The sequence below is a fragment of the Gadus morhua genome, chromosome 2 (assembly GCF_902167405.1).
Source record: "Gadus morhua chromosome 2, gadMor3.0, whole genome shotgun sequence".
NCBI lineage: Eukaryota > Metazoa > Chordata > Actinopteri > Gadiformes > Gadidae > Gadus > Gadus morhua.
The window spans coordinates 9,798,440-9,816,072 of record NC_044049.1 but is presented as its reverse complement, the minus strand read 5'-3'; the positions used below and the strand labels follow the sequence as shown (position 1 = coordinate 9,816,072).

The following is a 17,633-nucleotide window of genomic DNA, read 5'->3' as shown; positions in this document are numbered from 1 at the left end:
ACACACACACACACACACACACACACACACACACACACACACACACACACACACACACACACACACTCCCCTTCTCAAAACATTATTTTTGCTTTCTTCTCTGCCTTGTCCAGAATTCCTTGGCAGTGATCTTGAGTAAACAGGGTATTTTTAGCTGGGAGGTCATATAGTCCCAAGTCCTAATGACAACATTCCCATTTTCCCACCAACCGTGATGCAGCGGCCCGCATGACCTACCCTTGTGTGTGTGTGTGTGTGTGTGTATTTCTCAAATGGGTTTGGGAGGGGGGGGGCTATAACATTTCTTACATTTATTTTTATTGTGCATAATAATATAATTTTAAAGCACTCTAAAGCACCCATCACAGCTGACGTAGTTTGATGACTTTGGTAAGTATGGTTGGATCTGAGGCCGAAATCATGTTTAGTGACAATGTATTATAGTTTTTATTTTTTTCAAGTTGCGTTAGAAAGTTGTGTTAGGGTTGATCAATTATTATTCGATGAGTCAACCACCCATAGAGCTGTAGCTAACGTTGCCTTGTGAATTAAATCGTGTCGCATCCCAGCGCCCAATCCGTGTTCAAAAGCACACTAAATACTTTATGATCATGTTGAACGTTGTTGTAACATTATAACGTTATGCTACGCATTAGCTTGGTGGCTTGGCCACTTGTCATAGCACATCGTAGTAAGGTTGATTTGATATTTGAATATCCTATCAGTACTTTAGGTGTCTACTGGATTACTGTTTCCTGTGTTTCCCAGGAAGTTGACAAGTGAAACAAATTAAACGAACGTTACACTGAATTAAACCATCGTTTTCTCTGGGTCTCACAATGTTGTTATCCTTTGGGATAATGTAAGGACACAACTCTTTTTGGGATATTGACATGCAGAAATCTTGTGTATTATACCTTTTTTAACCGTTAATATTGAACTGTAAACATAACCTATAATCAGCTGTCTGCACACCGTGCCAATACACAAAGTAGTCTTAGGGCTACCTTAGGAGATTTAACCTTTTAGCCTGAATAGTTAATCTTGTTTTGAACCTTTTCGACTCTAAAACCAGAGTAAAGATTCAGTTCTCTGTCATATCATCTCAAGCATTGGCATTATTCAACAAGAACAACCTTCAGTGTCTTCTTTATCAGCAGGGATGTAGGCTACTTTCTATACTGACTGACTGGCCGTGTGCGTCTGCGTGTGTTTAAAAATAAATAAATAATGTAATATATTCTTTTTCGATCCTCAAGACCCAACAGCAAGGACACTGCTTTGTTCAGCTCCAATTATAGCCTTCCTGATTTTATTAGCTGCATTGACCACTGCAATCGATCAATCAATCAGTGATTGCGACAGCAGCTCCAAGCAGTCGGTGAGCAGCCGGCTCATCATCCTGTTCTCCGCGTTGCAGCATGTCGCCATGCGCTCCATGTAGTCTGTTCTTCTTGGTCTTCTTCGGTTTTATAACACTGGCAAATGCTTATCTCCTTGATATTTAGCCCTACGTTTATGTTTTTTATTAAACGTAACAATTAAGTTTACTTTAGCTATTGATTAGATAGAGTAGACCACATAAAGTAGCAGTTGGTAACTGATATTCAATTGAATAACTAGGGACTAGCTATAGGGAATCAAATGGCATAGATTAAATCCTTTGTTTATTAGAGCTAGAGTACATGATTATGGACTTTGAAGCATTTACAGATTCATACTGATTATAGAAACAAACGTCTCATCACTTTGATTCCACCACCACAATGTATAGAACGAACATAAACACATGAACATTCCTTATTTTTTAGTCCGTCTCACACAGCCGTCCACAATAACATTTGAATATAACTAAATAAAATAGTCAAATCAATTGGGGATTGTAGAACCAATTAAATTTTACCCCCCCCCAGCAACAATCTTCCTGCCAACGCTATTCCTTAATTCCCCAGCTGCCTGAGCCGACTTCTACTCTCTGACTTGTTGGTTCCCATAATGAGAGGAAACACTATGGAATCCTCCCCGAGCCCGTTGAGGCCGCCGCGGGGGATCCGGGCAGCAGAAGTGTGTTGCTCATGTGGTGCACACGTGTGATTCTCACTTCCGTAAACACAGACATGTAATTAATTATTGTTATTTTCTCCACGTAACTCTCCACCGATGTCGCTCTTTTGCGGCCAGAGTACTTTATTTTTCCCCCACCAGACCCACGTAGCAGACTGGGGGGGGGGGGGGGGGGGGGGGGGGGACTGTGAGGACTGTGAGGAAAACACAACGCCTTTATTTCTTTGCAATGTCACGATGATTTGTCATTTTTTTTTTGCCACAAGCAATGGGTCTGGAGCAGCTCAACGGTAGAATCACAGGATTGTTTCTCCTTAACAGTAGGTAATGCATAGGAGGGGAGGGGAGGGGGAAAGGGGAGGAGGAGGAGGAGGAGGGGGAGGGGGAGAGAGAAGGGGGGGAGGATGGATGGGTGGGAGGGAGAGGGGTGGGAAGACGACGGGGAGAAATCCGTCTGTGGATCTGCACTCACTCTGCTCTCTGCTGTGTAATCCCCGTGTCAAATTGTTTCCTGTACTCCACAGGAAGTCAGTGTCCACTCAGAAACCCCGTCGCTGAAGCCCTCTACTGGGGCTGGTGGGAATGTGGGGGCGGTAGCACTGAGAGCGAGAAAAGAGGAGGAGGTCTGGTGGGCGGGGGGGGGGGGGGGGGGGGGGGGGGGGTTGAGGTGAGGCTACCGGACAGCTGTGCAGATCCCAGAGTCTTCTCGGTCTGTTTCCTGAAAAAACAAAGACACACACACACACAAACACACACACACACACACACACACACACACACACACACACACACACACACACACACACACACACACACACACACACACACACACACACACACACACACACAGGCGCATAACCTGGTTGGTGTGAAATTAGCATGGCGTGATGTGGAATGAAAGCCTGGGTGGTTGGGACATATGTAAAAGCGTTTATGCCGTTGGTTGACCCCTGAATGGTTGGCTCCTTTTTATATTATTGTTTTTGTAAGCCTCTGCCACCTGAACCATGTCTTCTTTCTCTCAATAAAGTACCGGACAGCTGACTTTTAACCCCCTCCAGTCTGGCACAAGGCCTCATGTAGTTAGGCTTGTTTGTAACTGTTGGTCTCTGAGGAAACCAGTTATATTGGATATGGTCGTATACTGTCTTCAGCACATGGATTTGTATTTGTACCCCAGTGGTCCTAAACCACCTAACATTTTAAGAGATAAGTTTAGGAGACTTGGGAGATGTTAGGAATGAACATAACCAAGCTACCGGAGGGCGATTGACTTGAATGGTTCTACATTAAAGGTGGGAACGAGTTGGTTAAATTTCAATGCGTTTCAGTGATACGCGACAGCTGGCATGATGAACTCCCAACTCATTTTACAGTAAATGTTTTCCAGGAAAACCCTAAACCGATTTTCATAGCTAAAACAATAAAACTGCTCTGTATTGTATTGGCAGTTAAACTCTTGGATATATCGTTCAGTCATTACGCAGAGCTGCTAGCTGGACTTGAAGTAGGCCCACATTTCACACACCCATGCCAACCCAAATTGAAGCTGTCCATGCAAAGATCTCATCTGGATCAAAGTCTCAAACGGTCTGCCATTGTCCATGAAGCCATTGTATTTTTCAACATTTTAACATTTAACGCTAGGCCTTGGGACCCAGATGGTTTCACTGATTCTACCGAGGGCCCATTAAAGTAAAGGTCAGTATTGTTTGGATTGCATAAACGGGGGCGAAGGAGCTACATGGCTTCTTCTCCGCCCTCTTCTCTTCTGTTTGGCATTGCAAAAAAACAAGTACACAGAAAGGCCATCGGAGCCAGGCCTTACTCTGAGGACAATCTGGGTGCAGCATGGGGACAGACTATTATTGGCTTTATTGGGTGAAAGTCCAGCCTCTTTTTGGTCCCAGCAGTGTAGCAGTAAGCCAGTATTGCCTGCAGTACACTTTGCGTGCCATTACTCTGAGCAGCGATTTTATATTCAGATATTTTTTGGCTCTGATATAATTTTATCGGCCTATCCTGCGTACCACAGAAATACAAGCGTACCGCTTTATTTTATTCAGCTACGCACATGTGTAGTTTTTTTAATCAAAGCACCATTTGAAAGTACTGCAGAGTGACAACTTGGTCACGTCGCTTGCCATTTTTTCAGCTCATCCACGGCTCACAACGGCTCTCAAACTGATGTCAGGGCCCAAGGGACAAGCTCGCGTCCGCTCCTCCCGGGGCCAGAGTTTCTATAGATTAGAATCTGTTGTCTGGGTCGGGGCTGGATTTAGGTCAGGGCCGGCCAGCGGTGTGTCCGTCTGGCCGGCCCGTCTCACTTTATGTAACGCATGGCTTGTTAACGACCTCAAACGAGCGAGGTCCTCTCATGTCTCGGGTTTATTTTAATGTTCTGGACGGGGGATGCCTGCATGCCGAGCCGATGAAGGTTCCACCATAGCTTCTGCTGCCGCCGCCGCCGCTGTGGTGGTGTGCAGTCGCGGTTAGGAAGCCAGACGTACGAGGATAATATGACTCGACCCTGACCCTATTCTGCCCCTCCACCCCTCCTCCTCGGGCTGCCCTGCATTCTGGTGATGCTGTTGTACCACACTCGCATACTGGCCACCCGCTCCATCATATTCAGTTTCACCGTGTGTCCAAAGCGTTCCCTTGGACGCCTCTCTTAAGCGTTCACTTAAACCGGAGGCCGAGAAAGCAAGGATACAGAACTATTGAGGCTGGGAATTATAAAGGCAAACGCACCCTTTATTTTTTTTCTTGATGCGCGTATATGCCACCCACCCGATAGGTTCCGGACAGGCGAGGGTGTTTGACTCCCAGCTCAAAGGTTCTAGGGTTCATACCCCAATATCTACCCGTCTGATGTAATATAGTCACTGATAAACATCTAAATGGTGCTTAGAACTCCATTGTGGAATGATCAAACCGAAGTAGAGCTGTGTGATTTAGAGAAGATGGCCCTTCAGAGTGAAGACAAAGCAGATAGAGCCATATTAGGATTTGGGCTGTATTAATTATTTATTATTCTTGCCGTCCATGAAGAGGATCGATACTGGCCCGGGCTGATTCATGCTGATAAGAGGTAACCAGAAACTGATTTTCACCGGGAGAAGGGGGCGGGGGCGGAGGGCTGGCTGGAGCAATTTCCTGAGCGTCGCTCTCCGGGGAAGAGGGGGAGGAAGGAAAGAGGCGTTTGTCAATCGTACCTCGCAAGTTAGTTAGTCACAGGAAGCGGGGGGGGGGGGGGGGGGGGGGGAACAAACAAAGTAATTGGACAAATAAACGAGGAGATGGACCGTCCAAGCTATCTGGATAGGATGGAAATAGACCGTGGCCGATAGATAAGGTCCTCCTCTCTGAGTCGTCTGCGCCGCGGCGCAGGGGGCCAGACGCGCCCCTCGCTGTACTCGGTGGGGCCGTGGCGGTTACCTTGACGGCGACCACTCTGCGATAGTTTCTCGTCTTTTTTTATTTTATTTTTTTTTAAACCTGCCTCAAGGACGTGACCTCTTGAACTCCCCCCATCTTGTGCGTGACGGCCGTGAGTGGGCTGGCCGAGACTCAGACTGGCGTCGCTCTGACATGTTTATTTTCAGTATCCCTCCCTCGGTCTCCCTCTTTCTGTCTCTGGATCTCTGTCCGTCTCTGTTTCTGTATCTCTCTCGCTCTCTGTCTCTCTCTCCCTGTCTCTCTGTTTCTGTATCTCTCTCTCTCTCTGTCTCTGTCTATCTCTCTCTCTGTCTATCTCTCTCTCTCTCTGTCTATCTCTCTCTCTGTCTATCTCTCTCTTTGTCTATCTCTCTCTCTCTGTCTCTCTCTCTCTCTGTCTCTCTCTCTCTCTCTCTGTCTATCTCTCGCTCTCTCGCTCTCTCGCTCTCTCGCTCTCTCTGTCTATCTCTCGCTCTCTCTCTCTCTCTCTGTCTATCTCTCTCTCTCTCTCTCTCTCTCTCTCTCTCTCTCTCTCTCTGTCTATCTCTGTCTCTCTGTCTCTGTCTCTGTCTCTGTCTCTGTCTCTGTGTCTCTCTCTGTCTCTCTCTCTCTCTCTCTCTCTCTGTCTATCTCTCTCTCTCTCTCTCTCTGTCTCTGTCTCCCCCCCCCCCCCCCCCCCCGACTCTGCAGCAAAAGCGCTAAAAGATAGACGAGTCCTCCACACTGGCTGCACCCCGGGGGGACTCGCGTGTGTGTGTGTGGGGGGGGGGGGGGGGGGAGCTATATGTGGGTTTGTATGTGTGTGTGTATATGCTGGCGTCGGGCCGGGGTGTTTGGCGTGCGGCTAAGGAGGGCAATCGTGAGGAGTGGGATATTCGCAGCACTTGTTCCAGGCGCCAAACTGACCCATCGTATCAGGACGGGCTCAGTCCCCTCTTGGAGCAGACGGAGTGGAGTCCTTCAATAATTAACTCTGTTCTCTCTGGACGTGTTCCTCCCCTCCCACGCAGGCACCTGGTTCCAGGGGTCGCGGGCGAGATGAAGAGTCTGATCATTGAGAAGAATAACATGGGCCTGGAGGACGACCCGGAGCTGCTGGTGAAAGGTGGGTCTGACGCCCGTCTCGTGTGGGAACCCGGTTCTCATTTTACGTTACATTTTACGTTCGTGGCATAAAGCAGACGCTTCTATCCAGAGCGACTTGCAACGATCCATCACACACATTCACACACCAACGGATGAGTCAACCATGCAAGGTGACAGCCAGCACGTCAGGAGCAGGTAGGGTTGGGGGTCTTGCTCGGGGACACACACACACACACACACACACGACAGCTAGGAAGAGGGGATCGAACTAGCATCCTTCCGGTCACAAGCTAATCCGCTCTAACTCCTGAGCTAAGCCGACCCCTTTTGTGCCAGAAATCGTTGAACGATCATCATACTTACATTGGTAGCGTTCAACTTGTAGATCAGTCGATGGCTGAACTACAAGTAGGGCAGGGTTTATGTGTGTGTGTGCAAATGTGACTTTGGAAATGAAAGGTACATAACATACATTGTGTTTACATTTCCCCGATGCTGTGTTTGTATTGAGGTGATAGTTTAAGGACGTTAAACAAATTTCCCCTTAAGGGTTCAATATTAGTTTAGACGACGATTACTTCAGTGACGCAAGGTAGCATGACTCAACCGAGAGATGGGAAGTCATGTGAGGAAGTATCGAAGAGAGCAATGCTGTCATGTTTTCATCAGGTGAAATCAGTTTGCCAATCTGATAAATGTGAAGTGGACATCTGACCAGTTTGCACAGCCAAAGACCCAATGCTCATTGCATAATCTGAGTATGCCCGTAAACATGTCTTACTACATCAAAGGATACAACGAGTAATCCGGGTTTAATCAGGTAATGCTAGACACAGATGGGCTGAAGTATTCATTTAATTTTCAGTTAACATAAGCGGGTTCGGTCTCGATTAACTTTTCGCAGACGTCACGAGCAGCGACCCTAATTTGATTACGATTGAATTCTGGAATTGCGTGCGTATCGGCTGGTTAGTTTGCCACGCTAGAGTGTTCCCGTTAGCACCGTGGCCCCACATGTGGCTGGCAGCTGCCGGCGGGCTCTTCCCGTCCGCCGTGTGTTTGCAGAATGACACAGAATGCTACTGGCGTCAGAAGGGCCTGACTGTGGCGTGCTTTTGATGAGTGATCTCATGGGTTATTCCGGTAGGATTTTTTTTCTGACTGTTACCGACGCGGAGCTGTGAGCTGCAAAGGACGGGATAAGTTACATTCTGTTTGGGATGGCGGCAGTCTGATCGGCTAATTCTGACTGCAGTTACCATGCATCGGTGGGTGGCTTCCCCCCCCACCCCCTCTCCCCCCTGTAGCCCCCCCCGTCGCCCCCCTCTCCCCAACGACCCCCTGCAGTGCCAGTGTACTTCTGTATGCCCCTGCCACTCTATCACTGTCTGAATGGAGGCGCTCGCATTCCTTGGGAAGAGGGGTGGGTTGGGGGGGTTTGGGGCTGGTGGGTGAGAGGGGGTGTTACTTCCCGGAGGGCCCGGAGCAGACGGCTGTCATCAGGTCACTCAAACCGGTGCACAAACTACAACAACAACCGCAACTGCAGCAGAGTCACGGAGCCGCTGGGCTGAGATGCGTCCCGGTCATTTCGCCCCTCGCTTCGGTACTATTGACGGGGTCAACCTTTCATAGGAATTCCCCCTCCGCTACCATCACGATGCCATTAAGGCCCCTCTCCTCGTGGGGGGATTCTACGGGACGTCCCCGGGGCAAAGACATTGACCACTGTTGTTCAGTATATAGGCCAACCCAGCGGGGTTGAAGCCGAACGCATGGCTTTATGAACATGTGTCATTGATTTAATAGTTGAACAGAACGGCCACCTCTCCTTATCTGGCCGCTTCTTCCGCTCTGATAAATCGGTTGTTTTTCCGTTGCGCTGAGTAACACACCGGTGGGCAGTGTCAGTGCAGAGCTCGGTTTAATCCACTGGAAGGAGATTGGTCTGTACTGTGAGAAAAGTCCAAATCATGTGACTCACAACTAGGTACACCCCCGTGGAATATGTGTGGTTCCTTAAAGCTACATCGTTATGGCCATATCGTTTAAGATAAAACATTTCTTTGGGGTATTTTTTTTTAGAAAACGGGATGGGCATGCTTTCTAGCCTGCTGACTTTAAACACGTTTTTAAGAGAGCCATGTGTTAGACAGGGGTCATAAACAAGTGTTCAGAGTAGAGTGACCCTTTGTTTTTTTCATCTGTTTGAAGGGCTGGCTGTGGGGGTCAAAGGTCACAAATGAAACAAATTAAAGGTGATCCATGGCCGCCCCCAGGGGAGGCATTAGCAGGGTTCATAGATGAGACCCACATGGGGGAGACCCGGACCCACATGGGGGAGAGACCAGCACACACATGGGGGAGACCCGGACCCACATGGGGGAGAGACCAGCACACACATGGGGGAGACCCGGACCCACATGGGGGAGAGACCAGCACACACATGGGGGAGAGACCAGCACACACATGGGGGAGACCAGCACACACATGGGGGAGACCAGCACACATGGGGGAGACTAGGACCCACATGGGGGAAACCAGCACACATGGGGGAGACTAGGACCCATATGGGGGAGACCGGACACACATGGGGGAGACAAGGATCCACGGAGAAAAACCTAAGACCCACATGGGGGAGACCAGGATCCACATGGGGGAGACCGGGATCCACATGGGGGAGGGCGGGATCCACATGGGGGAGGGCGGGATCCACACCGGGGCACACGTGGAAGGTGAGCAGGGGAAAGCAGTTCAGGAGTGCAGCACACCAGGGGAAATGTGTGTGTGTGTGTGTGTGTGTGTGTGTGTGTGTGTGTGTGTGTGCGTGTGCGTGCGCGCGTGTCCTCTCCGAATCTGCATCTCCACCCGAAAACCACGCCAGAACCTCTTGCCGAAATGTGGTCAAGTGGTTCTTAGTTTGGTTTGGAAATGTTTTCCGTTTGGTTGGGTACATGACCCATCTTGCTGTCTCTCTCACCCAGCCCTCCCTCTGAAGCTGTGCTGCTAGCCTCACCTCGTGATGGTGCTTTCATGTTGACTTCATGGTCCACGCTATGATCTGACCGGGTTTTTAACCTTTCCGTTATTTCATCCGGCCCACCCTACACTGTGATTACGTTAAGCCTGGTCCATTTAAACTCTGGTCTTCGTCGTATCACGGGGCCCGTCCAACACAAGTACAACCGGGGCCTCACGCACCATCGCGTGACCCAGTGCTTATTTTTAGCTCAGACTAGGTTAGCCTCGCCTTTTTGGTTTTCCATGTGCACTTATCAGCAGCACTAGTAAGATGGTCCTCAAATAGACCCTTACCTTTTACCCAAAACCCAGCGTGTGTGGTTTGAGCTTAAGTCGGTGCCAGGATAGGGTTAATGTAGAAGGTGTGCCAGAAGATATCTGAGAGTCCATGCAAATACTTGTGAAAGATCCAGCGTTTGATTGGCATCAATTCAAGAGCTCTGTAATCGTTGATCTGTCCATGGGTGCTCATTTGAGGCTATAGGGAAATAAAGGCAATGGAAAGACAAAACCACCTCTTTGTCTTATTGTTATGTAAATTGTGATGGTCAAATTTCCCTCAAGGGTTAATTCCCCTGTAAAGAATCATTTCCTTCTTTTTCTGAACTAGTCATGCAGAAGCCAGGCAAGACAGACTTTCACTGCTAGGGCATGTAGGCTAGAAAACAGCCATGTGATGAATCTGGGTTTGACTATGTGTGTGTATGCCTGCACTGGCCGACGATGGTCCATAAATCAGTATTTAGAGTACCATTACTGTAAATCAACAGAAATAGCAGCATGAATAATTTGAGTATAATGAATGCATATGTTTTTATATCTAGTGGTTGTTTTCACTGAGTCACATACTCAGTGAAAACATTTTTTATTGTAGCATTGAGAATGTACCTACAAGTACAACGGATTGGGCTACTTCACATCATGTAGCCTAAATATTCCCTGGGGGTTGTTTGTGTGTGTGTGTGTGTGTGTGTGTGTGTGTGTGTGTGTGTGTGTGTGTGTGTGTGTGTGTGTGTGTGTGTGTGTGTGTGTGTGTGTGTGTGTGTGTGTGTGTGTGTGTGTGTGTGTAGGGTGGCTGTTGCGGGAGGTGCGGGGCAGCTGGATCAAGCAGCGGCGCTACTGGTTCGTCCTGAGTCAGGACTCCCTGGACTACTACAGCGGGCCGGAGAAGGGAGCCCGCCGGCTGGGCACCGTGGTGCTCACCAACCTGTGCTCCGTCATCTGGCCCGACAAGCAGAGCTACAAGGAGACGGGTGAGCCGCACGCACCCACCTGGTGCATGAACGCACTCGCACGCACACTCTGACACACGCGGACGCATACACAGACATACGCACGCACGCACGCACACATAAACTTGTGCTAACACAGAAGCACACACATACAGGGTCAGCTCCAGTTCAATCAAACGCCAGACTTGTTTCCTTCCATTCATGCGGCCCAGAAAAAAAAAGAAAAATTCTAAAAAAAAAATCCCAAAGGAAGGCATTTTGTATGTATATATTTTTATTTTTGGTACACATTTGAATGGTTGTGGTGCCTTTCTCTCCACCCTGTTTTCCCCGTGTATTGCTGAGTCGGATTGGGAAAAGCCCAGCGCTGTTGAGGCCTGAACAAGGCTTCAGCATTCTCTTGAAAAAGAAGAAATAACTTCCAGTAATTACCAGGATTATCTCATCTATATATATTTGTTTCCCTTCCCTGGAACGCAAAGGGAGAGACGAAGAAAGAGAAATTCTCTGGAGGCAGCAGGGCAGAGATGAAAGTCCATTGTTGTGGTTCAGAAGAGGGCACAGCGGTGACCTGTGGGACTCCATAGACTGTGCAGAGACTTCCGTCGCAACGTTTTGCCCCAACCCACCTCTATGTCCCGGACAATAAAGAAAAATAACCGAATCCCTCAGTCAAACACCAACTCCCAACTCGTGCCTGGGGATTTCCCCCGGCCTTTAGGACTGCTGTAAAACACTGGCTTTGTTGGGTTTGCTGCTCATCTCAATAGCCCTGTTGTTTTGTGTTGTGTTGTTCCTCTTCTGGCAAGGACGCATTTTGTCGCAGAAGAATCGAAATTTAAATGTAGTCAACTTCCTCTGTAAAAACAACCACCTCCTGGTCGTTTAACTTGGTCGCCACAAAGAGTTAGTTCCGCTTCAATGTTCCCGTAGCCACGAAGCATTACACAAGAGTTCAGGTAGGACGGCCAAATCAGAAGCCTTTGTCGATTTCTGAGAATTCGTGTTCCGAAACCGGCGTGTATCGTGAGATGACTCGTCGTTTTCCGTGGTCGGGGGGGCCAGAGGGCCGCTGGGATGTCTCCTTAGCGCATCGTAATGCTTCCTCTGAGGACGTGGGACACTTCAAAGTCTGTTATTCTTTCTCCAGCCCCCCCCCCACTTTCAAGTCTTCCTTTTTAAAGTCGTTTGAATCCTCACAACTTAGCTCAGTGAACCTTAACCTCTGACCCCTGGCTCTCCTGTGAGGAAGAGAGAGAGAGAGAGAGGGAGGAAGTGGGGAGAACGAGAGTCACGCATGAGACGAGGGAAGGGGGGTGGGGGGCTGCATCCTGTGTCGTGACTACATCAGCAGCAGGGCTAGCTTCCCTAAATCACACGATCAGGATGTCATCCTTCGCCAAACTCAGTTCACATGCGTTTCTCATGAACTACCGCTTTCTACTACTGTTTGTGATAAAATGCAGCTTCGCGTTGGTCCATGAAACCACACTTGAGTTTTTATTAGAATATTGCAAAAGAAAAAGTAAAAGTAAAAAAAACAACAGGAACTGTTCCTGATCCTCCAGCGTCCTGACCTAAATGAACCTTTTGAGGTGTCCTTACGAACCCCAACGTGCTTCCCAATGACCGGTCTGAACAAAAAAAAGCAGAACCAACACACTGCCACCCATCGTTCCTGTCTGCTGAACCAGAGCTGGCCTTTTGTGTCTCCTGTCGCGTCGCAGGGTACTGGAGCCTCACGGTGTACGGACGCAAGCACTGCTACCGGCTCTACACGCGGCACTTCAACGAGGCGGTGCATTGGGCGTGCGCCGTGCAGAAGGTCATCGACACCAAAGCCCCGGTGGAGACGCCCACCCAGCTGTTGCTGCGGGACATCGAGGTGCGTGCGTGCGTGTGTGTGTGTGTGTGTGTGTGTGTGTGTGTCATCAGCATGCAGATGCATACAAACTGTAAAGCATACACTTGCACACAGACAGACACACGTGCACACAGACAGACACACGTGCACACTACAGCATACAAATGAACGGCTGCACAGCTGCTGCTAAACTGTCAGGGACAAGGACTGCCCTAAAACAAGCAACAAGTTCTCTCTCTCTCTCTCTCTCTGTCTCTGTCTCTCTCTCTGTCTCTGTCTCTGTCTCTCTCTCTCTGTCTCTCTCTCTCTCTGTCTGTGTGTAACCATGGTAACCTGACAGGCACACGCATGGAGGCCAGGGGTCCAAAGTTTCCTCTGACTGCCTTGCCTTGCCTTTCTTTGTCAAACGACCTCATCTTATTCCACTGCACGAGGGCAGAACACAGCCCACGGGCGACACACCGCTGAGCTGGCGAAAGGCTTTCAGAGGGTTATTTTAGGAAGCAACACAAAACAAGGATCATTTTCAGGTACCCAATACTTCCAAAGGTAAAGGGCTTGGGAGATGAAAGGGCTCCCTTCCCTTCTTTCTGCACACAGAGACTGTGCGCATTCAGGGGTTTTCATTAGCGAGTCGATTGTGCCAAAATAAACCAGAGGACCATTTCCCGGTATACTGATTTCAGCCCCGTCTGCCTTCAGGGAGCGCCGTGTTCACCGTAATCATTACATTGCACTTCTAGGAACTGTTGAAGCACCTCTGATTAAATATAGAAGAGAGAAAAATAAAACGGATTCCTTTCCTGCGCACTGAGAACCTCTTATACCGTAAGAGTAGACCTTTTAGTGCCACTTTATATCAAATGCGTCACATTTGATAATATATAGCAGGGGCTGCCTGAGAACACCGCATGGAGGAATCTCACTAACCAGACGGATAACGGCGCTTACATCACTTCTCCCCCAGACAGATGCTGGGGGGCGGGGGTGGGGGGGTGTTGGCGGCGGCGAGGGGACTTCCTTGTGTGAACCAGCAGGGTCCGATAAGGACCCTGCTGGGTCTTCAGGCGATGCCCCCTCCAAGCCCCAGGCCCCTAATCTCATAACGAGTGGTTAATCTGACCGCTCCGTCTGCTGCGGCAGCATGAAGGGCCCCTAGGCCGGCCCCCTCAGATGGCTTCAGACGCCTCATTCCTCTCTCGTCTGGACCCCTGCTTGAGGACCCCGTAGACGTGGAGATACGCCTTACCGTATCTCCATCGGTGCCCCCTGCTTTTATAGCGCCCCTTTGGCACGCATGCACCCATGTGTATACGCTCACGCTTGCGAGGTAATAGTGGAAGGCGTTGATCAGCGCGCCGGTCTTGTGGTAATGAAGTTCCGCGTTTGCTCTGCTTAATCTTTTAATCACGGCCAAGATCAACTTTCTCCTCCTCCAATGAGAAGACCTTTTGTTGAGGCTGCTGATTCAAACTCTTCCGCCTCTCACAGAAGAAGCAACAGTCCGTACGATCTCTGCGATTTGTGTATTGGTGTGTGTGTGTTTGTGTGTGTGTTATGAGTTGACTGTACCGATTTTGGTATCCTGCTGTGCGTGTCTTATTTAGCGCGGGGACTACACCTCATTGTACCGGTCTAACCAGACGGGTCAATCTGTCACCACGGTGAACCGAGCACTCGCAGGAATGTGTCAACTTTGCCCCACAAAGGAGGGGCAGTGGAGACCTGTCTCGTAGCTATAGATGAGGGGGCGGGGGACGGGACGGGGGGGAATCCAGTGGCAACATTACTAATGGGCAACAGGTGTTTCACTACAGAGCACTGTAGTGCAGTAGCAACCCGTGAACCCCCCCCCCTACCAAAGGGCACACTGTAGTGAGATGCATTAACGCTTGCACAAAGTCGCCTGCACAATCTATCACAAGTTTTGATCACACTTCCACTGTAGTTTGTCGAAACTCGCTTCTCTTCATAAGACTCATGACCCCGGTCGGATTGTCTCTCTCTCTCTCGCTCCCTCGCTCTCTCTCTTGCTCTCTCTCTCTCGCTCTCTCTCTCTCGCTCTCTCTGAATCTCTCTCTCCCTCTCCCCCTCCCTCCCTCCCTCCCTCCCACCCACTTCCAGACAGGCCTCCGCTCATATTGAAGCCATATGAATGCACTGTGTTCCCTCTCTCTCTCTCTCTCTCTTTCTATCTATTCATGTTGTTCTCCCGCTCCGCCCCCGCGTGTCATTTCCTGCAGGAGAACAAGTTCAACCCGGAGGTTGTGGAGCACATCTACCAGCACAACCCCATCCTGAAGTACACCCAGGGGCCGCTCTACGCCCCCCTGCTCCCCTTCCCCTACGGCAGCGCAGAGCACAAATGTGAGTCCTTCAAAGTGCTTTCTGTAACCGCGCATCATCGCATGGTACACGAAAGTGTGTGGACAGATACGTCGGTGGATTATAGATTCAGTGAGGTCATCGCGTCTTCGCTGTTGTACGACAACGAGGAAGACGGGACTCAAAGCTCACGATATAAAAAGTTTGGATCAAACACTGTGGATCAAAACATGTGCAACAACATTAAACTCTCTCTCTCTCTCTCTCTCTCTCTCTCTCTCTCTCTCTCTCTCTCTCTCTCTCTCTCTCTCTCTCTCTCTCTCTCTCTCTCTCTCTCTCTCTCTCTCTCTCTCTCTCTCTCTCTCTCTCTCTCTCTCTCTCTCTCTCTCTCTCTCCTCCTGCACCTAGACTACAGCGGGAAGGGCTACGGGCCGGTGCGCGAGGAGGCCGTGAAGCTCTTCCACTGCCTGCAGCAGCTGGAGTCTGCCAGGGAGCCCGTGCCGATCATCCAGGGCGTGCTGCAGACCTGCCTGGACCTGCGGCCGCTGCGCGACGAGCTCTACTGCCAGCTGGCCAAGCAGACCTGCTGCACGCCCCAGCCGCACACCGCCGCCCACCTGCGCTACTGGCAGCTGCTCACCTGCATGAGCTGCACCTTCCTGCCCGGCCCCGCCGTGCTCAAGTACCTGCGCTTCCACCTCAAGAGGTGAGACGCCTGACGCCATTCCGCCGGGAGACTCTGTGAGAGGGAGAGTCTGAAGGCGGCGTTTTCGTGCCCCGGGATCAGGGCAAGCGTGAGAGAGTCTCTGCTTTTACAGTCGCTGCTCTTTGTGGCCGTTTGTTGGGAGTTCCATGGTGAGGCCCTGTCAGTGTGTGGAGTTTAATGGAGTTAATAGACGTTTATTAGGATAGACGTTTGGTAACAGTGAAGAGCAGTATGTTAAGCGTTAACAGGAGTTTGTCAAGAGTTAATTTGAGTGTATCAAGAGTGTATAGCGGTTTGTTAAGAGTTAACATGAGCTTGTTTATAATTAATAGCAGTTTGTTAACAGGAGCCTGTTTCTAGATAATAGGAGTTTGTTGAGAGTTAATAGCAGTTTGTTAAGAGTCAAAAGGAGCTTGTTTACAGTGGGTAGCGTTTTTTGCTAAGAGTTAAAAGGAGCTTGTTTATATTTGATCGCAGTTTGTTACTGGAAGCTTGTTGCGAGTTGAGTTTCGGCGACAGAGACGCTAAGTTTGGTTGAAGGTCGGTCAAACTGTCTAACGCGCAGAAGGATCCCAGGGGTCCGGTAGACGATGAGCAGGCGCCGGCCTCAAACAGAGTAGTCTATGGCGTTGTAGCGTCGGCGTGCGTGCGTGGGAGCGTGCTAAGGCCCTGTGATTTACAGGCCTGAATCGGCGTCTTTATGAGACAAGCTCGCCCGACGGCAACACTAGCCGCTGTAATCTGTCTCGCCCGGAGCTCTTTTCTGACACCATGTCATTAAATAGGCTGCGTGTTTCTGTCCATGCGTTTGTATTGGCGGGGGGGGAAAGTCACGCAACCCCCACGCCCCTCCTCGGGTTCCTCGTCCTCCATCAAGCTAATGCTATATGTATGCAACTGCGTGGGAATACTTAGGCAAGCTCTCTGCCTATAGGTTCCACGTCTCACGCTGGCACTCTCTCACACATTGTTGCAGAGGCTCGCTCTTTTGCTCTTGCTCTCCTTCTTTCTCTCACCCTCTCTCTCCCTCTCGTTCTCTCTCTCTCTCTCTCTCTCTCTCTCTCCATCTCTTCTCTCTCTCTCTCTCTCTCTCTCTCTCTCTCTCTCTCTCTCTCTCTCTCTCTCTCTCTCTCTCTCTCTCTCTCTCTCTCTCTCTCTCTCTCTCTCTCTCTCCTTCCCTTCCTCTTGGCCTGTGGGTCTGTTGGTCAGTGTTCCGGTTAAAGCTGGACATAGCCTGGGACAGGAGCTGGGCAGTGGTCCCAGACAGCCCTTATTGTACAACCCCCCCCCCCCACCCCCCTGCTACCCAGCTCCTCTTGGTTTCCCTGAGATCCACCCCCCCCCCCCCGCCCCTTGCCCCCCTCCCCCCCCACATTTCTCCAGTGAGAGGGGGGGGGGGGGGGAGTGTAAGTCATAAAGCCTGCAGTGGTGGAGGGAAGGAAGGGTGGTCAGATGGGTAAGGTGGGGTGATGGCGGTGGGGGGGGGGGGGGGGGGGGGATGGTTTGGTCACACAGGGCTCAGTGGAACATTCCTGGTTGGGTACTTCTAACTGGACAGAACCCACCCTGTGGCCAGGCAAGAGACCGGAGACATAGCAGGGCCTCTCTCTCTGTCTGACAACCCCAGAGGAAAAAGTCCACTCTTTCAAGCCCCTCGCTTCCTTCCCTCTGTCTGTCACTCTCCGTCCCGCTCTCTCTGTTCTCGATCCTCTGTTTGTTTTGGGACAACACGAGTGTAATTGTTTCCTTCCTATAACCCCCCCTCCCCCCCTCCCCCTGCCCCTTTCCCAAACAACCCCGAGAGCTGAGAGTGATTTAGCTCACGGCTTTGTTGGTGTATTTCAACACCTTTCCCAGCTGCACAAGGTGGCTTATGCATTTCCCTAATTTTCAC

At 50.1% G+C, this 17,633-nt stretch overlaps 1 protein-coding gene across 1 annotated transcript in view; it reads left to right on the top strand.

Moving 5' to 3' along the window:
* The window catches only part of plekhh3 (pleckstrin homology, MyTH4 and FERM domain containing H3), a 36,316-nt gene that overhangs the window by 10,087 nt on the left and 8,596 nt on the right, over positions 1 to 17,633 (top strand). The window contains exons 3-7 of the mRNA XM_030381382.1: positions 6,516 to 6,610; positions 10,683 to 10,865; positions 12,572 to 12,729; positions 14,952 to 15,075; positions 15,442 to 15,739. Coding sequence (XP_030237242.1) covers positions 6,516 to 6,610; positions 10,683 to 10,865; positions 12,572 to 12,729; positions 14,952 to 15,075; positions 15,442 to 15,739 — 858 coding nt within the window. The remainder of the gene's footprint in view (positions 1 to 6,515; positions 6,611 to 10,682; positions 10,866 to 12,571; positions 12,730 to 14,951; positions 15,076 to 15,441; positions 15,740 to 17,633) is intronic.